General features: G+C 41.6%; 1 protein-coding gene across 1 annotated transcript; it reads left to right on the top strand.

Moving 5' to 3' along the window:
* Nucleotides 1-1668: 1668 nt before the first annotated feature.
* Nucleotides 1669-25220, top strand: wbp2 (WW domain binding protein 2). The gene is made up of 8 exons (XM_063002856.1): nt 1669-1877; nt 7596-7704; nt 11229-11364; nt 12456-12548; nt 22073-22222; nt 23154-23273; nt 24306-24382; nt 25081-25220. The coding sequence occupies exons 1-8, from the start codon at nt 1819-1821 to the stop codon at nt 25126-25128; spliced, it is 792 nt and encodes a 263-aa protein (XP_062858926.1). The 5' UTR covers nt 1669-1818; the 3' UTR covers nt 25129-25220.
* Nucleotides 25221-26454: the final 1234 nt, after the last annotated feature.

Genomic DNA, 26454 nt, shown 5'->3' with positions numbered 1-26454 from the left:
TTTAAAAGAGCAGGGTCCACTCAGAACAGACCTCGCGTTGGTCGTCCGAAGAAGCTGAGTGCACGTGCTTAGCGTCACATCCAACTGCTGTCTTTGAAAGATAGGCGCAGGAGTGCTGTCAGCATTGCTGCAGAGATTGAAAAGGTGGGGGGTCAGCCTGTCAGTGCTCAGACCATACGCCGCAAACTACATCAAATTGGTCTGCATGGCTGTCACCCCAGAAGGAAGCCTCTTCTGAAGTCTCTACACAAGAAAGCCCGCAAACAGTTTGCTGAAGACATGTCAACAAAGGACATGGATTACTGGAACCATGTCCTATGGTCTGATGAGACCAAGATTAATTTGTTTGGTTCAGATGGTCTCAAGCATGTGTGGCGGCAATCAGGTGAGGAGTACAAAGATAAGTGTGTCATGCCTACAGTCAAGCATGGTGGTGGGAATGCCATGGTCTGGGGCTGCATGGGTGCAGCAGGTGTTGGGGAGTTACATTTCATTGAGGGACACATGAACTCCAATATGTACTGTGAAATACTGAAGCAGAGCATGATCCCCTCCCTCCGGAAACTGGGTCGCAGGGCAGTGTTCCAGCATGATAATGACCCCAAACACGCCTCTAAGACGACCACTGCTTTATTGAAGAGGCTGAGGGTAAAGGTGATGGACTGGCCAAGCATGTCTCCAGACCTAAACCCAATAGAACATCTTTGGGGCATCCTCAAGCGGAAGGTGGAGGAGCGCAAAGTCTCGAATATCCGCTAGCTCCGTGATGTCGTCATGGAGGAGTGGAAAAGCATTCCAGTGGCAACCTGTGAAGCTCTGGTAAACTCCATGCCCAGGAGAGTTAAGGCAGTTCTGGGAAATAATGGTGGCCACACAAAATATTGACACTTCAGGAACTTTCACTTAGGGGTGTACTCACTTTTGTTGCCGGTGGTTTAGACATTAATGGCTGTATATTGAGTTATTTTGAGGGAAGAATAAATTTACACTGTTATATAAGCTGCACACAGACTACTTTTCATTGTGTCAAAGTGTCATTTTGTCAGTGTTGTCCCATGAAAAGATATACTTAAATATCTGCAGAAATGTGAGGGGTGTACTCACTTTTGTGATACACTGTATATCAGTTTTCATTTGATGTATATCAGTTTTCATTTGATGTCTATCAAGTTTTATTTTATATATATCAAGTTTCATTTTATATAAATTGAGTTTCATTATATATATATATATCAGTTTTCATTCCATATATATTGAGTTTCATTCCATATATATCAGTGTTTGCTATATATTACCTGTTTGGCTTGCCATAATATATATATATATATATATATATATATATATATATATATATATATATATATATATATATATATATATATATAGTATATAGTGTACAGTATATAGTATACAATGTGTGTGTGTGTGTGTGTGTGTGTGTGTGTGTGTGTGTGTGTAAAATGTTCTAGCGTATATGTTTAATGTATTATATATTTCGAAATTATAAAGAAATGTTTGGTTTGATTGTATTGTGGTTTGGTAGTTTTCATATATTGTGTTATTTGTTTAATACAAACAATGTGTGCTTGATTATTGTAGAATCAGTGTTTACGACGGTTTCCTGCTGAGCGTGGTGACGTCATGACGTTAGTGAAGGGGCGTTCCGTGATCCTGAAGTGCAGGTGCAGCTTTACTAAACAACCGTTATCGGTTCTGGTTCTTCTAACAATCCGCTTGTGTTTATATCGTATTAAAGGAGTTGGTGTGTTTATATCAGCGGCGTGAATGTGAAGTACAGCTGAAGAGAGGTGAGAGAGAATGGCTTTAAATCAGAATCATTCTGAATCCGGTGGAGTTATCGTCAACAACAGCGAGAGGTAAATAATCATCACCCAGAACTCACTATCATCCGTACAGAACCACACAGCCATGTAACAGATAGAACATCGAGAACATTCTTCTACACTCTGTTTCTAAATGCTCTAGCTTTTTACTTTTTTACCCTTATGTAACTTAATTGTGGCGTTTATTCTTAGATGTATAAACACACGTCAGTCTCTTTACTACTGTAGTTCTGTCTGTTTGTTTGTCCGTCAGTCCATCTCTCTGTCCACCCATCTGTTAACTGTTCGTCAGTCCACCCATAACTACCCAGTTAGCCGAATGACGTGTTGTAGTGTGCATCATTATGGCTGACAGGTCTCTCATGCCTGTTGACCTGATTACAGTATCTGCATATATATGAGCCAGGCAGCAACACAGGCACTGTCCTGTAGTCAGGCCAAAGTCCAAAATAGTGATAATAAATATTTCTGTCAGATCGTAGTTGAGGAGGATCCCAATCCAGTTCTACTAGGTTTCTTAATTCCTAATCCTTTTAACTCATCAAGCACCATGGACAGTGCTGTTCCTTAGGACTTACATTTACATTACATTAACATCTTCAGCATTTATCAGATGCTTTTTATCCAAAGCGACTTACAGTACTGTGACAGCATACTGTCTAAGCAATTGAGGGTTAAGGGCCTTGCTCAAGGGCCCAACAGTGACAACCTGGCAGTGATGGGGCTTGAACCAGTGACTTTTTGATTACTAGTCCAGTACCTAGTCCAGACCTCATCGTCTAAAACAGTATTGGGGTGGTATTCACAAAGATCTTATTTCTGAAACTTCTCATACATTGCACTTAAAGTTCTTAAAACTAATGACAAAAGGCACCCAGGTGGCTCAGCGGGATATTCCGCTAGCACACCAGTGCAGAGATTCTGAACTCCTCGGTTCAAAACTCGGCGTTCGAAACTCGGTTGGCTGGGTGCCATCTGGCAGGCATATTTAAGAGTGTGCATTAATATGATACTACATACTAATTGGCCACCGTATCTGCATGGTGGGGACCGGACTATGTGTGAGTGGGACCGGACTATGTGTGGGTGGGATCTTCATACGTTGTGTAAGGACTCTGATTGGTGGAAAAGACGCCTGTGCAGAATGCAGAGACGTCTGGTACAGGGACGAGAAGAAGAGGGCTGTGCATGTGTCGGAAAAAGGCGTGTACAGCGATGTGCTCTCCTCAGATGCAATTGGGTATCCCTCAGCAGCGGAAGATAAATTGGGTGCGCTAAATCGGGTGGAAAATGGGGAGAAAATGCATAAAAAACAAAAACTAATAACAGAATTTCAAAGGAAAACTTTTACTGTTAAATTGAAATAAGAGTAAGGGCAGGGCTGACTAAATTTGTGCTGGGATTTGATGGTCTGGTACTGTGACATTCTCACAGGATGGGATGTTGGATGGGATGGGATGTGATGCCTTTAATGTCAGCATTATACAAAGATACAATAAAATTGCTATTAATTATCAAGAGTACTATTCCTACCCAGTGCACACTAAAACCAGTTAAGATCACCAAAATACAGTGCCTTGCAAAAGTATTCAGCCCCCTTGAACTTTTCAACCTTTTGCCACATTTCAGGCTTCAAACATAACGATATGAAATTGTAATTTTTTGTGAAGAATCAACAACAAGTGCGACACAATCGTGAAGTGGAACGAAATTTATTGGATATTTTAAACTTTTTTTAGAAATAAAAAAACTAAAAAGTGGGGCGTGCAATATTATTCAGCCCCTTTACTTTCAGTGCAGCAAACTCACTCCAGAAGTTCAGTGAGGATCTCTGAATGATCCAATGTTGACCTAAATGACTGATGGTGATAAATAGAATCCACCTGTGTGTAATCAAGTCTCCGTATAAATGCACCTGCTCTGTGACAGTCTCAGAGTTCTGTTTAAAGCGCAGAGAGCATCATGAAGACCAAGAAACACACCAGGCAGGTCCGAGATACTGTTGTGGAGAAGTTTAAAGCCGGATTTGGATACAGAAAGATTTCCCAAGCTTTAAACATCTCAAGGAGCACTGTGCAAGCGATCATATTGAAATGGAAGGAGTATCAGACCACTGCAAATCTACCAAGACCCGGCCGTCCCTCTAAACTTTCAGCTCAAACAAGGAGAAGACTGATCAGAGATGCAGCCAAGAGGCCCATGATCACTCTGAATGAACTGCAGAGATCTACAGCTGAGGTGGGAGACTCTGTCCATAGGACACAATCAGTCGTACACTGCACAAATCTGGCCTTTATGGAAGAGTGGCAAGAAGAAAGCCATTTCTCAAAGATATCCATAAAAAGTCACCTGGGAGACACACCAAACATGTGGAAGAAGGTGCTCTGGTCAGATGAAACCAAAATCGAACTTTTTGGCCACAATGCAAAACGTTATGTTTGGCGTAAAAGCAACACAGCTCATCACCCTGAACACACCATCCCCACTGTCAAACATGGTGGTGGCAGCATCATGGTTTGGGCCTGCTTTTCTTCAGCAGGGACAGGGAAGATGGTTAAAATTGATGGGAAGATGGATGGAGCCAAATACAGGACCATTCTGGAAGAAAACCTGTTGCAGTCTGCAAAAGACCTGAGACTGGGACGGAGATTTATCTTCCAACAAGACAATGATCCAAAACATAAAGCAAAATCTACAATGGAATGGTTCACAAATAAACGTATCCAGGTGTTAGAATGGCCAAGTCAAAGTCCAGACCTGAATCCCATCGAGAATCTGTGGAAAGAGCTGAAAACTGCTGTTCACAAACGCTCTCCATCCAACCTCACTGAGCTCGAGCTGTTTTGCAAGGAAGAATGGGCAAAAATTTCTGTCTCTCGATGTGCAAAACTGATAGAGACATACCCCAAGCGACTTGCAGCTGTAATCGCAGCAAAAGGTGGCGCTACAAAGTATTAACGCAAGGGGGCTGAATAATATTGCACGCCCCACTTTTCAGTTTTTTATTTCTAAAAAAAGTTTAAAATATCCAATAAATTTCGTTCCACTTCACGATTGTGTCCCACTTGTTGTTGATTCTTCACAAAAAATTACAATTTCATATCGTTATGTTTGAAGCCTGAAATGTGGCAAAAGGTTGAAAAGTTCAAGGGGGCTGAATACTTTTGCAAGGCACTGTACATTGCAGAGGTATTGCACATTATTAAACAAGACACAAGAAATATCGCACATTGTTGAAATAATGAACTTAAAATGTGAGAACTGCACTGCACTGAAATTATAAATTACAGATAATCTAATTCCAGTACACATCTCAATGTAAAACTACAAATAAAAATAATGTATGTAAATTATATGCTTAGTTAATTTTTATGCTTAGAAATGTGAGAAAACTTTGGTTTAACTTGTATGAATGATTTAAGCAGACTTGATGATACTCACAAAATATGCAATCTGATTTACTAACTCTGATTTTTACTAATTTAAGCTTTATGGAGAATAGCGTTTTTAAAATGACCAGACAAACATATCTGTATCAATTAATAAGGCCCTTGTACTTGAAGGTTGAAATAAACTGTATATGGACACCTGACATTTCTCTCATGACGTTTGGAGGTGGTGAATTCCCTCACCTGTTATTAATTCACCTGGTTATTGCTAAATGTTTTAAAACAGTATAATTTAAATATTCTATCAACTTTAGTTAGTGCTTGTAATGAACTGATGGCTACTGACTGTTTCAAATCTACAGTGTATCACAAGAGTGAGTACACCCCTCACATTTCTGCAAATATTTCATTATATCTTTTCATGGGACAACACTATAGAAATAAAACTTGGATATAACTTAGAGTAGTCAGTGTACAACTTGTATAGCAGTGTAGATTTACTGTCTTCTGAAAATAACTCAACACACAGCCATTAATGTCTAAATGGCTGGCAACATAAGTGAGTACACCCCACAGTGAACATGTCCAAATTGTGCCCAAAGTGTCAATATTTTGTGTGACCACCATTATTATCCAGCACTGCCTTAACCCTCCTCGGCATGGAATTCACCAGAGCTGCACAGGTTGCTACTGGAATCCTCTTCCACTCCTCCATGATGACATCACGGAGCTGGTGGATGTTAGACACCTTGAACTCCTCCACCTTCCACTTGAGGATGCGCCACAGGTGCTCAATTGGGTTTAGTCCATCACCTTTACCTTCAGCTTCCTCAGCATGGCAGTTGTCATCTTGGAGGTTGTGTTTGGGGTCGTTATCCTGTTGGAAAACTGCCATGAGGCCCAGTTTTCGAAGGGAGGGGATCATGCTCTGTTTCAGAAAGTCACAGTACATGTTGGAATTCATGTTTCCCTCAATGAACTGCAGCTCCGCAGTGCCAGCAACACTCATGCAGCCCAAGACCATGATGCTACCACCACCATGCTTGACTGTAGGCAAGATGCAGTTGTCTTGGTACTTCTCACCAGGGCGCCGCCACACATGCTGGACACCATCTGAGCCAAACAAGTTTATCTTGGTCTCGTCAGACCACAGGGCATTCCAGTAATCCATGTTCTTGGACTGCTTTTCTTCAGCAAACTGTTTGCGGGCTTTCTTGTGCGTCAGCTTCCTTCTGGGATGACGACCATGCAGACCGAGTTGATGCAGTGTGCGGCGTATGGTCTGAGCACTGACAGGCTGACCTCCCACGTCTTCAACCTCTGCAGCAATGCTGGCAGCACTCATGTGTCTATTTTTTTAAAGCCAACCTCTGGATATGACGCCGAACACGTGGACTCAACTTCTTTGGTCGACCCTGGCGAAGCCTGTTCCGAGTGGAACCTGTCCTGGAAAACCGCTGTATGACCTTGGCCACCATGCTGTAGCTCAGTTTCAGGGTGTTAGCAATCTTCTTATAGCCCAGGCCATCTTTGTGGAGAGCAACAATTCTATTTCTCACATCCTCAGAGAGTTCTTTGCCATGAGGTGCCATGTTGAATATCCAGTGGCCAGTATGAGATAATTGTACCCAAAACACCAAATTTAACAGCCCTGCTCCCCATTTACACCTGGGACCTTGACACATGACACCAGGGAGGGACAACGACACATTTGGGCACAATTTGGACATGTTCACTGTGGGGTGTACTCACTTATGTTGCCAGCTATTTAGACATTAATGGCTGTGTGTTGAGTTATTTTCAGAAGACAGTAAATCTACACTGCTATACAAGCTGTACACTGACTACTCTAAATTATATCCAAGTTTCATGTCTATAGTGTTGTCCCATGAAAAGATATAATGAAATATTTGCAGAAATGTGAGGGGTGTACTTACTTTTGTGATACACTGTATATTAAGGATGCTGGTTTTGTTCAGGGTGTTTATGTTCAACATGAATTATATGTTCACAACATTACAGTTTTTAATCAATACATTACCTTGATGGTGCGCTATATGTTAATACGTTGTTTTGTGTTTTAAGTTTGTTTGTTTAAGTTAGTACATGTCCCAAATTTATGTAGGATCTTAGCAAATCAGGCTTCAATATGATGTAATATCCTTAACCCAGATGAAGAAAGTGTATGTATATAAAGTGTACATTAATATTCTTGCTTTTATTTTGGTTTTCCTGTATCATCATGTGATTTGTAGGAATACACAGAATGATTATTAAAAAAGAACCTTAGTTTAATTTTCAACTATAATTTTAAAATGCTGGTATGTGCTGTGTTGATGTTACCTTGAACATTTCTTTCTAGTGTGCTGATGACCTATGACAATGTGGAACTGGCATTTAGTGATGCAGACCGCTTACCCGATCTATTTAGGAAGAGCCGTAAGGGCAGCGTCTATCTCACACCATACAGGGTGGGTATCACAAAAGAACTTGTTCAATCTACAGTCTGGCATAGTCCTTAGCTAAACTGCACATCTGTGGATTAGCAGGGATTAAATACATGTAGGTCATATTATGTTGCCAGAGTTATGGGTGCTGAGTGCAGCTGTGTTATTTCTAAATTTTATCCTTACACTACATTATTAACATTCATTTGTGCAGACCTGTTTTGGTAACAGCATAAATATTTATTAAGTTCTTTTTATAGGTATATACAGTGTATCACAAAAGTGAGTACACCCCTCACATTTCTGCAGATATTTAAGTATATCTTTTCATGGGACAACACTGACAAAATGACACTTTGACACAATGAAAAGTAGTCTGTGTGCAGCTTATATAACAGTGTAAATTTATTCTTCCCTCAAAATAACTCAATATACAGCCATTAATGTCTAAACCACCGGCAACAAAAGTGAGTACACCCCTTAGTGAAAGTTCCTGAAGTGTCAATATTTTGTGTGGCCACCATTATTTCCCAGAACTGCCTTAACTCTCCTGGGCATGGAGTTTACCAGAGCTTCACAGGTTGCCACTGGAATGCTTTTCCACTCCTCCATGACGACATCACGGAGCTGGCGGATATTCGAGACTTTGCGCTCCTCCACCTTCCGCTTGAGGATGCCCCAAAGATGTTCTATTGGGTTTAGGTCTGGAGACATGCTTGGCCAGTCCATCACCTTTACCCTCAGCCTCTTCAATAAAGCAGTGGTCGTCTTAGAGGTGTGTTTGGGGTCATTATCATGCTGGAACACTGCCCTGCGACCCAGTTTCCGTAGGGAGGGGATCATGCTCTGCTTCAGTATTTCACAGTACATATTGGAGTTCATGTGTCCCTCAATGAAATGTAACTCCCCAACACCTGCTGCACTCATGCAGCCCCAGACCATGGCATTCCCACCACCATGCTTGACTGTAGGCATGACACACTTATCTTTGTACTCCTCACCTGATTGCCGCCACACATGCTTGAGACCATCTGAACCAAACAAATTAATCTTGGTCTCATCAGACCATAGGACATGGTTCCAGTAATCCATGTCCTTTGTTGACATGTCTTCAGCAAACTGTTTGCGGGCTTTCTTGTGTAGAGACTTCAGAAGAGGCTTCCTTCTGGGGTGACAGCCATGCAGACCAATTTGATGTAGTGTGCGGCGTATGGTCTGAGCACTGACAGGCTGACCCCCCACCTTTTCAATCTCTGCAGCAATGCTGACAGCACTCCTGCGCCTATCTTTCAAAGACAGCAGTTGGATGTGACGCTGAGCACGTGCACTCAGCTTCTTTGGACGACCAACGCGAGGTCTGTTCTGAGTGGACCCTGCTCTTTTAAAACGCTGGATGATCTTGGCCACTGTGCTGCAGCTCAGTTTCAGGGTGTTGGCAATCTTCTTGTAGCCTTGGCCATCTTCATGTAGCGCAACAATTCGTCTTTTAAGATCCTCAGAGAGTTCTTTGCCATGAGGTGCCATGTTGGAACTTTCAGTGACCAGTATGAGAGAGTGTGAGAGCTGTACTATTAAATTGAACACACCTGCTCCCTATGCACACCTGAGACCTAGTAACACTAACGAGTCACATGACATTTTGGAGGGAAAATTACAAGCAGTGCTCAATTTGGACATTTAGGGGTGTAGTCTCTTAGGGGTGTACTGACTTTTGTTGCCGGTGGTTTAGACATTAATGGCTGTATATTGAGTTATTTTGAGGGAAGAATAAATTTACACTGTTATATAAGCTGCACACAGACTACTTTTCATTGTGTCAAAGTGTCATTTTGTCAGTGTTGTCCCATGAAAAGATATACTTAAATATCTGCAGAAATGTGAGGGGTGTACTCACTTTTGTGATACACTGTATATTATATATTGCTATAATTGCTTTTTGTCCTTGTCCAAAGGTTGTGACTGTAGTCCATCTGTTTCTCTGCATGCTTTGTTAGCCCCCTTTCATGCTGTTCTTCAATGGTCAGGACTCTCACAGGACCACTGCAGAGAAGGTATTTAGATGGTGGGTCATTCTCAGCACTGCAGTGACACTGACATGGTGGTGGTGTGTTAGTGTGTCTTATGCTGGTATGAGTGGATAAGACACAGCAATGCTGATGGAGTTTTTAAACACCTCACTGTCACTGCTGGACTGAGAATAGTCCACCAACCAAAAATATATCCAGCCAACAGCGCCGCATGGGCAGCATCCTGTGACCACTGATGAAGGTCTAGAAGATGACCAACTCAAACAGCAGCAATAGATGAGCGATCGTCTCTGACTTTACATCTACAAGGTGGACCAACTAGGTAGCAGTGTCTAATATAGTGGACAATGAGTGGACACGGCATTTAAAAACTCCAGCAGCGCTGCTGAGTCTGATCCACTCATACCAGCACAACACACACTAACACACCACCACCATGTCAGTGTCACTGCAGTGCTGAGAATGATCCACCACCCAAATAATACCTACTCTGTGATGGTCCTGTGGGGGTCCTGACCATTGAAGAACAGCATAAAAGGGGGCTAACAAAGCATGCAGAGAAACAGATGGACTACAGTCAGTAATTGTAGAACTACAAAGTGCTCCTATATGGTAAGTGGAGCTGATAAAATGCACAGTGAGTGTAGAAACAAGGAGGTGGTTTTAATATTATGACTGATCGGTGTCTATATAAACCTGGAAAAAGCGATTTTGGGAACCACCGATGCAAGTTCCAGTTTTGATTTATTTCACCATAAAACTGTGTCCCAGAACTCTGTAGGCCTATCCAGATTAACTTTTGCATATTCCTTTTTCTTCTTGTTCAAAAGGGACGTGAGTTGTGGAGTCCAGTTGTTATTATAATAATTATAATATTTGCAATCCTAAATTAAAAAATCATGGTTGCTTTAGAAATAATTTAGCACAACAGATTATGTCTATTAATATTTCTTAGCTGCCGCTCAGGTGGCGCAGCGGTAAAGTACGCTAGCTCACCAGAGTTGGGGTTTCGAATACATCGTATCGAATCTCAGCTCTGCCTTTCCGACTGGGCTGGGCGGCTGCATGAACAACGATTGGCTGTTGTTCAGGGTTAGAGGGTAAGAAAGTCGGATCATAGGTTCTCATAACTGGTGCGACTGCGGCCCCTGCTGGCTGACTGATGGCGCCTGCACAGGGCTGAGGAATAATGCTGATGGGGGTGTGGCCCTCCGTACACAGTGCCCGTCAAGTGTATGAACTCGACTCATTCAGGTGAAAAATGCAGTCTGTACTGACTGTGCGTACTGGAGGGGGCGGATGTCAGTTGAGAGGCGTCCTCATCAGCGGTGAAGGGTCGAATCAGTATAGAGGACGCAGTCAGGGTAATTGGACACGACTAGATTAGGGGATAAAAATTGGTGAAAAAAAGAGGGGAAAGAATGTATTAGCTAGTGTTTTAATTCATTACCACTACAGTGATTTAAGACAAGCAGTGTGCTAAAAGCACCAGAGGCTAAACATTGTGCATGTTTTTATCAGGTGATATTTGTGAGCGAGAAAAAGGAAACTCTACAGTCGTTCATGATGCCATTTTATCTGATAAAGGGCTGTGAGGTCAAACAGCCGGTTCTTGGCGCCAACTTTATCAAGGGTACAGTGAATGCTGAACCTGGAGGTAAGAACTTTAACCTAACCTTTAATCTAAAGCTGCTGGTCTGTCAGCAGAGTTTTACACATTCTCATGTTGATCTATGCTGGTATTTCTTACTGAATGATTTGATTAGTTATTATATTAGCTAATGCTGCTTCTGTGTTGGGAATAGCTTTTAAATACAAGCATTCAATTTTGTCATTTGACACTTGATTAGGAGACTAAAAAGCTTCAAATAGACTAGCAGCTTCTCTGAGTACACTTAGTCCTGTACATATGAACAAGTTACATTCGGGGAGTTGGTTCGCATGTTCAATTTGTTTTTACATTCAATATGAACTCCACACAGAAAGGACCCGGACCGCCCCACCTGGGGATCGAACCCAGGACCTTCTTGCTGTGAGGCGACAGTGCTACCCACTTAGCCACCGTGCTGCCCACGTCCAATAGAGTTAGCCTAGCCATTCATCGTTGTACTTAGCCTATACGGTCATACATTTACATTTACATTTTCAGCATTTATGAGACATTTTTATCCAAAGCGACTTACAGTACATGACAGTATACTGTCTGAGCAATTGAAGTTTAAGGGTCTTGCTCAAGGGCCCAAAAGTGGCAACCTGGCAGTGGTGTGGCTTGAACCAGTGACCTTTGGATTACTAGTCCAGCACTGTAACCACTAGGCTACAACTGTCATAAAGTTTTCTATCAAGACAACTTGGTCTTTGTACATGAAATACAGTTTATAATGAACACATCTGTGTCTTTGGAAAAGTGGCAATGCCCCTTTTCTGTTCCAGCATGACTGTGCTTTTGTGTCTAAAGCAAGGTCTATAAAGACATGATTTGACAAGTTTGGTGCAGAGGTTTTTAGCCGTCTGCACAGAGCCTTGACCTCAGCCCCATTAAACACCATGTAGATGAAATTTAATGCTGACTGAAAGCAATTAAGGGCGTTTTCTCTAACATCAGTATCTGACCTCACAAAGCCTTTTTGTGTGCACCAATTTCTAAAGCTCTCCTAGAAGTCATATGCCAGCATATAGTTAGTTGCACACCTGGCTTGCAGGACATAATGCTGCATAATAGTAATTAAATGTTCTGTTGTGTTCTAGGTGGCTGGGATGGTTCTGCATCCTTCAAGCTGATCTTCATTGCTGGTGGAGCTATTGAGTTTGGGCAGTATATGTTGCAGGTGGCATCTCAGGGTAAATGAAACCTCTGCTCTTACATTCTTCAAACAAATATGATGTCTGATGTTATTCTGAACCAGTTATTCTATTGACATGTTAAAACAGTCCACTTAGTTGCAGTGATTCTTTCTGTAAATGTAATTGCAGTACAGTGGACAATTGCCTTACGAATGTAATTGGTTCCGAGGGGCTGTTCTTAAGTCAAAATGTTCATTAGTTAAACCTGTTTTTCCCATAAGAAATAATGTAAATAGAATTAATCCGTGCCAGACCTCTCAAACAACCCCCTTACCTAACCTTTCTAATGTCTTAAACTGTCTTTTTTTATATAAATACAAGTATATCTTCCCTTAAATCTTAAATTATAGAATAGACATTCCTGTAATAAACAATAATAAACAACAATACACAATAGTACTGTACATAAAAACACACACATCACATTTCAGTACAGTACGTGTGCTGTACCATACACCATAATACATTTCCTTCTTTTTTTAATAAAATGTATCTACCAGAAACAACAATAACTCTCATATTTCTTTATTATTTCCTTCTTTATTTCAGTATTGTTGTATTTTGTAAGTGTAATTGCATGAAAGAAAGAATACTTTACTCAGCGATTTCCTTCTTCTCTCTCACTCACTGTCCCCTCTGTCTGAAACACAGTGACAGCTACTGGCAGGAGTAATTATACAACAAACACCACTGCGCTTTCTTTTCACCTTCTCTGAGGACATTTTAATATTGAATTTTACAAAATATAAAGAAAACACTGGAAAACACTGTCTGCTGTCTGAATGTTCGCTCACTGTATATATATATATACAGTGTATCACAAAAGTGAGTACACCCCTCACATTTCTGCAGATATTTAAGTATATCTTTTCATGGGACAACACTGACAAAATGACACTTTGACACAATGAAAAGTAGTCTGTGTGCAGCTTATATAACAGTGTAAATTTATTCTTCCCTCAAAATAACTCAATATACAGCCATTAATGTCTAAACCACCGGCAACAAAAGTGAGTACACCCCTAAGAGACTACACCCCTAAATGTCCAAATTGAGCACTGCTTGTCATTTTCCCTCCAAAATGTCATGTGATTTGTTAGTGTTACTAGGTCTCAGGTGTGCATAGGGAGCAGGTGTGTTCAATTTAGTAGTACAGCTCTCACACTCTCTCATACTGGTCACTGAAAGTTCCAACATGGCACCTCATGGCAAAGAACTCTCTGAAGATCTTAAAAGACGAATTGTTGCGCTACATGAAGATGGCCAAGGCTACAAGAAGATTGCCAACACCCTGAAACTGAGCTGCAGCACAGTGGCCAAGATCATCCAGTGTTTTAAAAGAGCAGGGTCCACTCAGAACAGACCTCGCGTTGGTCGTCCAAAGAAGCTGAGTGCACGTGCTCAGCGTCACATCATACTGCTGTCTTTGAAAGATAGGCGCAGGAGTGCTGTCAGCATTGCTGCAGAGATTGAAAAGGTGGGGGGTCAGCCTGTCAGTGCTCGGACCATACGCCGCACACTACATCAAATTGGTCTGCATGGCTGTCACCCCAGAAGGAAGCCTCTTCTGAAGTCTCTACACAAGAAAGCCCGCAAACAGTTTGCTGAAGACATGTCAACAAAGGACATGGATTACTGGAACCATGTCCTATGGTCTGATGAGACCAAGATTAATTTGTTTGGTTCAGATGGTCTCAAGCATGTGTGGCGGCAATCAGGTGAGGAGTACAAAGATAAGTGTGTCATGCCTACAGTCAAGCATGGTGGTGGGAATGCCATGGTCTGGGGCTGCATGAGTGCAGCAGGTGTTGGGGAGTTACATTTCATTGAGGGACACATGAACTCCAATATGTACTGTGAAATACTGAAGCAGAGCATGATCCCCTCCCTCCGGAAACTGGGTCGCAGGGCAGTGTTCCAGCATGATAATGACCCCAAACACACCTCTAAGACGACCACTGCTTTATTGAAGTGGCTGAGGGTAAAGGTGATGGACTGGCCAAGCATGTTTCCAGACCTAAACCCAATAGAACATCTTTGGGGCATCCTCAAGCGGAAGGTGGAGGAGCGCAAAGTCTCGAATATCCGCCAGCTCCGTGATGTCGTCATGGAGGAGTGGAAAAGCATTCCAGTGGCAACCTGTGAAGCTCTGGTAAACTCCATGCCCAGGACAGTTAAGGCAGTTTTGGGAAATAATGGTGGCCACACAAAATATGGACACTTCAGGAACTTTCACTAAGGGGTGTACTAACTTTTGTTGCCGGTGGTTTAGACATTAATGGCTGTATATTGAGTTATTTTGAGGGAAGAATAAATTTACACTGTTATATAAGCTGCACACAGACTACTTTTCATTGTGTTAAAGTGTCATTTTGTCAGTGTTGTCCCATGAAAAGATATACTTAAATATCTGCAGAAATGTGAGGGGTGTACTCACTTTTGTGATACACTGTATATATATACAGTGTATCACAAAAGTGAGTACACCCCTCACATTTCTGCAGATATTTAAGTATATCTTTTCATGGGACAACACTGACAAAATGACACTTTGACACAATGAAAAGTAGTCTGTGTGCAGCTTATATAACAGTGTAAATTTATTCTTCCCTCAAAATAACTCAATATACAGCCATTAATGTCTAAACCACCGGCAACAAAAGTGATTACACCCCTTAGTGAAAGTTCCTGAAGTGTCAATATTTTGTGTGGCCACCATTATTTCCCAGAACTGCCTTAACTCTCCTGGGCATGGAGTTTACCAGAGCTTCACAGGTTGCCACTGGAATGCTTTTCCACTCCTCCATGACGACATCACGGAGCTGGCGGATATTCGAGACTTTGCGCTCCTCCACCTTCCGCTTGAGGATGCCCCAAAGATGTTCTATTGGGTTTAGGTCTGGAGACATGCTTGGCCAGTCCATCACCTTTACCCTCAGCCTCTTCAATAAAGCAGTGGTCGTCTTAGAGGTGTGTTTGGGGTCATTATCATGCTGGAACACTGCCCTGCGACCCAGTATCTGGAGGAAGGGGATCATGCTCTGCTTCAGTATTTCACAGTACATATTGGAGTTCATGTGTCCCTCAATGAAATGTAACTCCCCAACACCTGCTGCACCCATGCAGCCCCAGACCATGGCATTCCCACCACCATGCTTGACTGTAGGCATGACACACTTATCTTTGTACTCCTCACCTGATTGCCGCCACACATGCTTGAGACCATCTGAACCAAACAAATTAATCTTGGTCTCATCAGACCATAGGACATGGTTCCAGTAATCCATGTCCTTTGTTGACATGTCTTCAGCAAACTGTTTGCGGGCTTTCTTGTGTAGAGACTTCAGAAGAGGCTTCCTTCTGGGGTGACAGCCATGCAGACCAATTTGATGTAGTGTGCGGCGTATGGTCTGAGCACTGACAGGCTGACCCCCCACCTTTTCAATCTCTGCAGCAATGCTGACAGCACTACTGCGCCTATCTTTCAAAGACAGCAGTTGGATGTGACGCTGAGCACGTGCACTCAGCTTCTTTGGACGACCAACGCGAGGTCTGTTCTGAGTGGACCCTGCTCTTTTAAAATGCTGGATGATCTTGGCCACTGTGCTGCAGCTCAGTTTCAGGGTGTTGGCAATCTTCTTGTAGCCTTGGCCATCTTCATGTAGCGCAACAATTCATCTTTTAAGATCCTCAGAGAGTTCTTTGCCATGAGGTGCCATGTTGGAACTTTCAGTGACCAGTATGAGAGTGTGAGAGCTGTACTACTAAATTGAACACACCTGCTCCCTATGCACACCTGAGACCTAGTAACACTAACAAATCACATGACATTTTGGAGGGAAAATGACAAGCAGTGCTCAATTTGGACATTTAGGGGTGTTGTCTCTTAGGGGTGTACTCACTTTTGTTGCCGGTGGTTTAGACATTAATGGCTGTATATTGAGTTATTTTGAGGGAAGAATAAATTTACACTGTTATATAAGCTGCACACAGACTACTTTTCATTGTGTCAAAGTGTCATTTTGTCAGTGTTGTCCCATGAAAAGATATACTTAAATATCTGCAGAAATGTGAGGGGTGTACTCACTTTTGTGATACACTGTATATACAGTGTATCACAAAAGTGAGTACACCCCTCACATTTCTGCAAATATTTCATTATATCTTTTCATGGGACAACACTATAGACATGAAACTTGGATATAACTTAGAGCAGTCAGTGTACAGCTTGTATAGCAGTGTAGATTTACTGTCTTCTGAAAATAACTCAACACACAGCCATTAATGTCTAAATGGCTGGCAACATAAGTGAGTACATCCCACAGTGAACATGTCCAAATTGTGCCCAAAGTGTCAATATTTTGTGTGACCACCATTATTATCCAGCACTGCCTTAACCCTCCTGGGCATGGAATTCACCAGAGCTGCACAGGTTGCTACTGGAATCGTCTTCCACTCCTCCATGATGACATCACGGAGCTGGTGGATGTTAGACACCTTGAACTCCTCCACCTTCCACTTGAGGATGCGCCACAGGTGCTCAATTGGGTTTAGTCCATCACCTTTACCTTCAGCTTCCTCAGCAAGGCAGTTGTCATCTTGGAGGTTGTGTTTGGGGTCGTTATCCTGTTGGAAAACTGCCATGAGGCCCAGTTTTCGAAGGGAGGGGATCATGCTCTGTTTCAGAATGTCACAGTACATGTTGGAATTCATGTTTCCCTCAATGAACCGCAGCTCCCCAGTGCCAGCAACACTCATGCAGCCCAAGACCATGATGCTACCACCACCATGCTTGACTGTAGGCAAGATACAGATGTCTTGGTACTTCTCACCAGGGCGCCGCCACACATGCTGGACACCATCTGAGCCAAACAAGTTTATCTTGGTCTCGTCAGACCACAGGGCATTCCCGTAATCCATGTTCTTGGACTGCTTGTTTTCAGCAAACTGTTTGCTGGCTTTCTTGTGCGTCAGCTTCCTTCTGGGATGACGACCATGCAGACCGAGTTGATGCAGTGTGCGGCGTATGGTCTGAGCACTGACAGGCTGACCTCCCACGTCTTCAACCTCTGCAGCAATGCTGGCAGCACTCATGTGTCTATTTTTTAAAGCCAACCTCTGGATATGACGCCGAACACGTGGACTCAACTTCTTTGGTCGACCCTGGCGAAGCCTGTTCCGAGTGGAACCTGTCCTGGAAAACCGCTGTATGACCTTGGCCACCATGCTGTAGCTCAGTTTCAGGGTGTTAGCAATCTTCTTATAGCCCAGGCCATCTTTGTGGAGAGCAACAATTCTATTTCTCACATCCTCAGAGAGTTCTTTGCCATGAGGTGCCATGTTGAATATCCAGTGGCCAGTATGAGAGAATTGAACCCAAAACACCAAATTTAACAGCCCTGCTCCCCATTTACACCTGGGACCTTGACACATGACACCAGGGAGGGACAACGACACATTTGGGCACAATTTGGACATGTTCACTGTGGGGTGTACTCACTTATGTTGCAGCTATTTAGACATTAATGGCTGTGTGTTGAGTTATTTTCAGAAGACAGTAAATCTACACTGCTATACAAGCTGTACACTGACTACTCTAAGTTATATCCAAGTTTCATGTCTATAGTGTTGTCCCATGAAAAGATATAATGAAATATTATATTTCATTATATGAAATATATTATATTATATTTCATTATATTATATAGAAGACAGTAAATCTACACTGCTATACAAGCTGTACACTGACTATTCTAAGTTATATCCAAGTTTCATGTCTATAGTGTTGTCCCATGAAAAGATATAATGAAATATTTGCAGAAATGTGAGGGGTGTACTCACTTTTGTGATACACTGTATATATATATATATATACAGTGTATCACAAAAGTGAGTACACCCCTCACATTTCTGCAGATATTTAAGTATATCTTTTCATGGGACAACACTGACAAAATGACACTTTGACACAATGAAAAGTAGTCTGTGTGCAGCTTATATAACAGTGTAAATTTATTCTTCCCTCAAAATAACTCAATATACAGCCATTAATGTCTAAACCACCGGCAACAAAAGTGAGTACACCCCTAAGAGACTACACCCCTAAATGTCCAAATTGAGCACTGCTTGTCATTTTCCCTCCAAAATGTCATGTGATTTGTTAGTGTTACTAGGTCTCAGGTGTGCATAGGGAGCAGGTGTGTTCAATTTAGTAGTACAGCTCTCACACTCTCTCATACTGGACACTGAAAGTTCCAACATGGCACCTCATGGCAAAGAACTCTCTGAGGATATTAAAAGACGAATTGTTGCGCTACATGAAGATGGCCAAGGCTACAAGAAGATTGCCAACACCCTGAAACTGAGCTGCAGCACAGTGGCCAAGATCATCCAGCGTTTTAAAAAAGCAGGGTCCACTCAGAACAGACCTCGTGTTGGTCGTCCAAAGAAGCTGAGTGCACGTGCTCAGCGTCACATCCAACTGCTGTCTTTGAAAGATAGGCGCAGGAGTGCTGTCAGCATTGCTGCAGAGATTGAAAAGGTGGGGGGTCAGCCTGTCAGTGCTCAGACCATACGCCGCACACTACATCAAATTGGTCTGCATGGCTGTCACCCCAGAAGGAAGCCTCTTCTGAAGTCTCTACACAAGAAAGCCCGCAAACAGTTTGCTGAAGACATGTCAACAAAGGACATGGATTACTGGAACCATGTCCTATGGTCTGATGAGACCAAGATTAATTTGTTTGGTTCAGATGGTCTCAAGCATGTGTGGCGGCAATCAGGTGAGGAGTACAAAGATAAGTGTGTCATGCCTACAGTCAAGCATGGTGGTGGGAATGCCATGGTCTGGGGCTGCATGAGTGCAGCAGGTGTTGGGGAGTTACATTTCATTGAGGGACACATGAACTCCAATATGTACTGTGAAATACTGAAGCAGAGCATGATCCCCTCCCTCCGGAAACTGGGTCGCAGGGCAGTGTTCCAGCATGATAATGACCCCAAACACACCTCTAAGACGACCACTGCTTTATTGAAGAGGCTGAGGGTAAAGGTGATGGACTGGCCAAGCATGTCTCCAGACCTAAACCCAATAGAACATCTTTGGGGCATCCTCAAGCGGAAGGTGGAGGAGCGCAAAGTCTCGAATATCCGCCAGCTCCGTGATGTCGTCATGGAGGAGTGGAAAAGCATTCCAGTGGCAACCTGTGAAGCTCTGGTAAACTCCATGCCCAGGAGAGTTAAGGCAGTTCTGGGAAATAATGGTGGCCACACAAAATATTGACACTTCAGGAACTTTCACTAAGGGGTGTACTCACTTTTGTTGCCGGTGGTTTAGACATTAATGGCTGTATATTGAGTTATTTTGAGGGAAGAATAAATATACACTGTTATATAAGCTGCACACAGACTACTTTTCATTGTGTCAAAGTGTCATTTTGTCAGTGTTGTCCCATGAAAAGATATACTTAAATATCTGCAGAAATGTGAGGGGTGTACTCACTTTTGTGATACACTGTATATATATATATATATACAGTGTATCACAAAAGTGAGTACACCCCTCACATTTCTGCAAATATTTCATTATATCTTTTCATGGGACAACACTATAGACATGAAACTTGGATATAACTTAGAATAGTCAGTGTACAGCTTGTATAGCAGTGTAGATTTACTGTCTTCTGAAAATAACTCAACACACAGCCATTAATGTCTAAATAGCTGGCAACATAAGTGAGTACACCCCACAGTGAACATGTCCAAATTGTGCCCAAATGTGTCGTTGTCCCTCCCTGGTGTCATGTGTCAAGGTCCCAGGTGTAAATGGGGAGCAGGGCTGTTAAATTTGGTGTTTTGGGTACAATTCTCTCATACTGGCCACTGGATATTCAACATGGCACCTCATGGCAAAGAACTCTCTGAGGATGTGAGAAATAGAATTGTTGCTCTCCACAAAGATGGCCTGGGCTATAAGAAGATTGCTAACACCCTGAAACTGAGCTACAGCATGGTGGCCAAGGTCATACAGCGGTTTTCCAGGACAGGTTCCACTCGGAACAGGCTTCACCAGGGTCGACCAAAGAAGTTGAGTCCACGTGTTCGGCGTCATATCCAGAGGTTGGCTTTAAAAAATAGACACATGAGTGCTGCCAGCATTGCTGCAGAGGTTGAAGACGTGGGAGGTATGCTCAGACCATACGCCGCACACTGCATCAACTCAGTCTGCATGGTCGTCATCCCAGAAGGAAGCTGACGCACAAGAAAGCCCGCAAACAGTTTGCTGAAGACAAGCAGTCCAAGAACATGGATTACTGGAATGCCCTGTGGTCTGACGAGACCAAGATAAACTTGTTTGGCTCAGATGGTGTCCAGCATGTGTGGCAGCGCCCTGGTGAGAAGTACCAAGACAACTATATCTTGCCTACAGTCAAGCATGGTGGTGGTAGCATCATGGTCTTGGGCTGCATGAGTGTTGCTGGCACTGGGGAGCTGCAGTTCATTGAGGGAAACATGAATTCCAACATGTACTGTGACATTCTGAAACAGAGCATGATTCCCTCCCTTCGAAAACTGGGCCTCATGGCAGTTTTCCAACAGGATAACGACCCCAAACACAACCTCCAAGATGACAACTGGCTTGCTGAGGAAGCTGAAGGTAAAGGTGATGGACTAAACCCAATTGAGCACCTGTGGCGCATCCTCAAGTGGAAGGTGGAGGAGTTCAAGGTGTCTAACATCCACCAGCTCCGTGATGTCATCATGGAGGGGTGGAAGAGGATTCCAGTAGCAACCTGTGCAGCTCTGGTGAATTCCATGCCCAGGAGGGTTAAGGCAGTGCTGGATAATAATGGTGGTCACACAAAATATTGACACTTTGGGCACAATTTGGACATGTTCACTGTGGGGTGTACTCACTTATGTTGCCAGCTATTTAGACATTAATGGCTGTGTGTTGAGTTATTTTCAGAAGACAGTAAATCTATACTGCTATACAAGTTGTACACTGACTACTCTAAGTTATATCCAAGTTTCATTTCTATAGTGTTGTCCCATGAAAAGATATAATAAAATATTTGCAGAAATGTGAGGGGTGTACTCACTTTTGTGATACACTGTATATATATATATATATATATATATATATATATATATATATATATATATATATATATATATATATATATATATATATATATATATATATATATATATATATATATATATATATATATATATATATAGAGAGAGAGAGAGAGAGAGAGAGAGAGAGAGAGAGAGAGAGAGAGAGAGAGAGAGAGAGAGAGAGAGAGACGGTCGGAGTCAACATGTTCGTGACGTCACGTTTCGCGAATTTAGGTTCGCAATCTGAAATTTGTTCGTACGTTAAGTTAAAAAAGATCGTTCGTAACCCAAAATGTTCGTATGGTAAACCGTTCGTAAGACATGGGTCTACTGTATAAACAAAAAGACATTAGTCACTAGATTTACTTTGTCTCATATGTGTGTTTTTTTCCTCAAAGCCTTGAGAGGGCAGCCTGTGACTGGAAACTTCGGCTGTCCTTATATGGCTAATGGAGCATACGCCTGCTCACCTCCTCCCCCAGCTAATGGCATGTTTTCCACTGGGCCCCCTCCACCTGGCTATTCTTACCCTCCACCCCCAGCTCCAGGTAATACACAGGTTTCCTCCGGGTGCTCCGGTTTCCTCCCACAGTCCAAAGACATGCAAGTGAGGTGAATTGGAGACACTAAATTGTCCATGACTGTGTTTGATGTAACCTTGTGAACTAATGAACCTTGTGTAATGAGTAACTACCGTTTCCTGTCATGAATGTAACCAAAGTGTAAAACATGACTCTAAAATCCTAATAAACAAACCAGGTAATACACTGTCTGTATGTAAATGTTTACACACCTGCACTTTGTAGATTAAAATGAAGAACATGACAGCTAAATCAAGAACACATTCACAGCAGTTATAGTTACCAGTCTGCTCATCTGAAATCCTTTAAAAAAGCTTTCTATTTTTTATTACACATTGTTTATTAATCTGTTTGTTATAATCTATTCAAGGAAACAAATAGACCAATACTGTCTGAAATAAATGGTCTGGGAAAAGTGAATCCAAAATGATAAAATATGCTTTTCTCAAAATGCATAGACACTATATGTGGGCTTCCCGTTTCAAAACCATGGGCTCTCTTTTTCACAGTTATGACAGCTGCCGAAAAGGCTTTTCACGTGATGGTGCAATGTGTCTGTGACAATATGTGTACATTCAGTCAAAGGAGCATTTCCGAGATCAGGTGCTGATGTTAGCTAGAATGCCTGGCTTGAAATGTATTTTTCTATTCAATTGGATTTAAGGTCAGAACTATGCAGGCCACTAGAGATCCAAACAATGTCTTTAATGATTTAATTTGTATTATCAATCATCAGTATTATTGAATAAATGTGTGTAATTGTAGTAGCATATAGTCAGTGTGATTAAATGAGTTTGTGTTACTGTTTCTTTGTACGTTCACAGCTGTAATGGTCTGTCTTGCATTGATGTTCTGTTTTCTAAAACACTTGTGTATTATATTTTGGGCTTGTTTTAAGGTGCATTCTACGCCCCTCCTATGGGTTTTGATGGTGCTGCAGCGTACATGCCCCCTCCACCATACTCTGCATCAGTGGCCCAGGCTCCTCCAGATCTTGATTTACCACGCACACCTGCAGGTCTGAACCAGAGCTAGATTATTTATATTTATATATTTACATACAAATATTTATATATAAAATAAAATATTAAATATCAGTTTTATACATATTACATATATTTATATAAGGTGTATTAAATAAATATGTAGTACATACATAAAAATACATACTACATATATTCATATTATATAGGGATGTAACGATACACTCTACCCACAATGCGATACGATTCACAATACTGGGTTCACGATACGATTTTTTTTCTGATTTTTTAAACAAAATAAAATTGAAGACAAATTATAATAAAGTTTCCTTTTATTATTTCTCTTTAAAATAAAATCTAATAAAATATTGTATTTGTGCTTATCTTTTATTTATCTTAATAATGAATGGCCTTTCATTTCTGAGATAGGTGCAAACTATGCAAAACAATGCTGCACATTTCCCTTTTTTGTGTAAAAAAATATAGCACCAGTGCCCTCTGCTGTTTAAAGTGAATGTCGATTCAACTTAAATGAATAACCGATTCAAATCGTGGCACATGTGCACCGATTTTTAACTGTCTTGTGGTGCATTATTACATCCCTACTATTATATGTGTAAAACTAACATATACTAATATTGTGCATATTATTTTTTTAATTATTATTATTTTGAAGTTCACAGTCAAAATAGTAACTTTTTTTATTTGTCGGTAAGCTGAAGTGTAATTGGGTTATGTAGCAGAACAGTGGTCCAATATGATAAAAGCATTTTTAATTGTAAATGGTTGAAAGTAAAGAAATAAAAGTTTTAAACCTGTAGAGATTTTCTGGCAAGAGCTGTAACAAACAGATGATGGTCAAAAACCTAGAAGTGTCTGCTGAACTATTTTCAGCTTCCCCCGAATGATGAAGACTAATATTACAGTCTATGTGTTTTATGACTTTGTTTTCTTAAGAAATATAGGTTTACCAAAGTGTGTAGTGTTTGTACTAGAAATTCTTGTTAGCTGAAGATGTCTAAAGCACTAAATGATTTTTTTTAATGTTTATTTTTTGTCTTGTACAGCGGAAGCTAAAGCAGCAGAGGCAGCAGCGAGTGCAGGCACTTCTTCTTTTGCTCCAACCCACGTTTACCTCCCTGATGTAAGTTTCCTGTTATCCAACACATTTACCAGATCACATATGCAGCTGCCTACTTTATACTTTGTACTGATAGTTATGTGATGACTCAATGCCTGTGTTTTATTTAGATAGTCCAGTCAAAACAAAAGCATTTACAGTCATTAAAGACTCACACAAAAAAAAGCTATTCCAATTGGCTGCCCATTATCTTTATGTGCAAAGATTTTTGTTAATCCGATTCAATTGATTTCGAGATTATAGATTTATACTAAACTGTTTATTTGTGGATCTTGGCCACCATAACAGACTGAATGATTCTGGCTTGATAAAGACCAAGAAGAAACACGTATGGGGTGGATTGGCTACTCTTAATGGCCCCCTAGGTGTGAGGTGGGAGACCAATGACAAATCTTGTGTGGGTTTTTCATTGTAACGTCTAATGCTGTTTAGTTGGAGTCCCATATGAATAAATTCTCAATTTCTTCTGCTATGTATCCTCATTTGTCATACTTGGAGACTATGTCACTTGTGCCCTGTAGATAGAAACAGCACTGTTTTGTGATAGCACAGTTGTAATTACCTTGCTGTATTCTTAGATAAACAGTTAAGTAAAATATATCGATATAATGCCCATATTTGTTTTTACTAACATTTATTTGTAAAAACTTTGTGATATGTGCAAACAGTTAATAATTTGTTTGTTGGTTTGTCTCTTATAGGACAAGCCCCCACCCTACTCCCCTCCTGAGGACAAGAAGAACCAGTAAACTCTGCACCAGCAACACAACCAGCTTAGTGTTAATTCTCTGTCACACACACTTTCACACAGTTATTTCAATAAATGCATTTTATTTCATGAGCTTGACTAAACACTATCTCCTGTAAAGCTGCATGCAGTACCAGTACCAGTACCAGGTAGCAGTACACTGTATTGCTAACTGTTCAGGTTTTAAGAAGGACAGCAAGGTGAAAAGCTAGATGGCTAATAAAGACCTTATAAAATAGTCTAGGGTTTTTCAACCTATGTCTAGCTACAGCGTCTATACTGTATAAGCGATTACCATGAACAATTACATTAACATATTGTCCTGCTGTAAACAAATAATCATCATTTTTATGTTTAATCACCACTTTATTTGGTTGGTTCTGGTTTGCCCCCGGAATCCTTGGGCACAATGTAGTAACACATCCGGGACAGGACTCCAATTCATCATGGGGCAAATAACAAAGCAGATTTCTCCGAATTGAGCGCTTGGAGGTGATTGATATGGTTGCAGTTTGGATATTTTGTTATGTAGTTAGTAGTGATGCAGTGGGATCACTAGTGAAGATGCTGGTCTATTGATCTGAAGGTAGATGGTTCAGGCCTCATCAGCACCAAGCTGCCACTGTTGGGCCCCTGAGCAAGGCCTTTAACTTGCAATATTTTGACTTGTGTCCTCTCTCAGTTTTATGTTGCTTGATTGTAAATGTGTAATACTCACTTCATAGTAAGCTAATGACCCTTAGGCTTCCATCAAATCCAAATCCAAACCCTTCCATTTGTAGCTTGGTGAACTCCAGGACTGGATCGTGTTCGTGTTGAGGCCAATGCGATACAAAACTGCAGCCCACATCCTCAACAAAAAATGGAGCCATGGCAACAGTGTGATAAAACACATGAATTCAATTCTGTGCCACACATCGTCAGCATGGCATACCTTTCTTTCCTGGCGCCTCTCCTGCCAGGTAAGCAATGTACACACACTCGGCTGTCCAAAAAAAAAACACGGTTCAGTTCTGAAGCTCACATGCCCACTGTAGGCTGTGATGCCATTGGTTCCGACACCTTTCTATTATTGCCAGCATAAACATTTAGCAATTTCTGCTACAGTAACTCTTGTGGGATGGGAGCAGATGGCTTAACCTTCGATATAGATCACTGGTTGTTATTCTACTTTGAGTCGTCACTAACTACTGTATGCCAGGAACAACCCACAGTCATCTTGCCAGCACAAGTTACTCAGATCAGATATTCCTGCTTTAAGAACTTACTGTTCACTTGCTGCCTAATATATCCCATCCTGCCCTTTGACAGTTGCCATTGTAATGAG

Source organism: Trichomycterus rosablanca, chromosome 10 (assembly GCF_030014385.1).
Source record: "Trichomycterus rosablanca isolate fTriRos1 chromosome 10, fTriRos1.hap1, whole genome shotgun sequence".
NCBI lineage: Eukaryota > Metazoa > Chordata > Actinopteri > Siluriformes > Trichomycteridae > Trichomycterus > Trichomycterus rosablanca.
Note: the sequence above shows the minus strand (reverse complement) of the source record. Positions and strands in the feature narration are given on the sequence as shown.

Excerpts from the sequence above, each read along its gene's own strand:
- wbp2 (XM_063002856.1), top strand. The coding sequence starts at position 1,819 with ATGGCTTTAAATCAGAATCATTCTGAATCCGGTGGAGTTATCGTCAAC. Across the intron at positions 1,878-7,595 it reads ATCGTCAACAACAGCGAGAG|TGTGCTGATGACCTATGACA; the intron begins GTAAATAATCAT and ends ATTTCTTTCTAG. Across the intron at positions 23,274-24,305 it reads TTTACCACGCACACCTGCAG|CGGAAGCTAAAGCAGCAGAG; the intron begins GTCTGAACCAGA and ends TGTCTTGTACAG.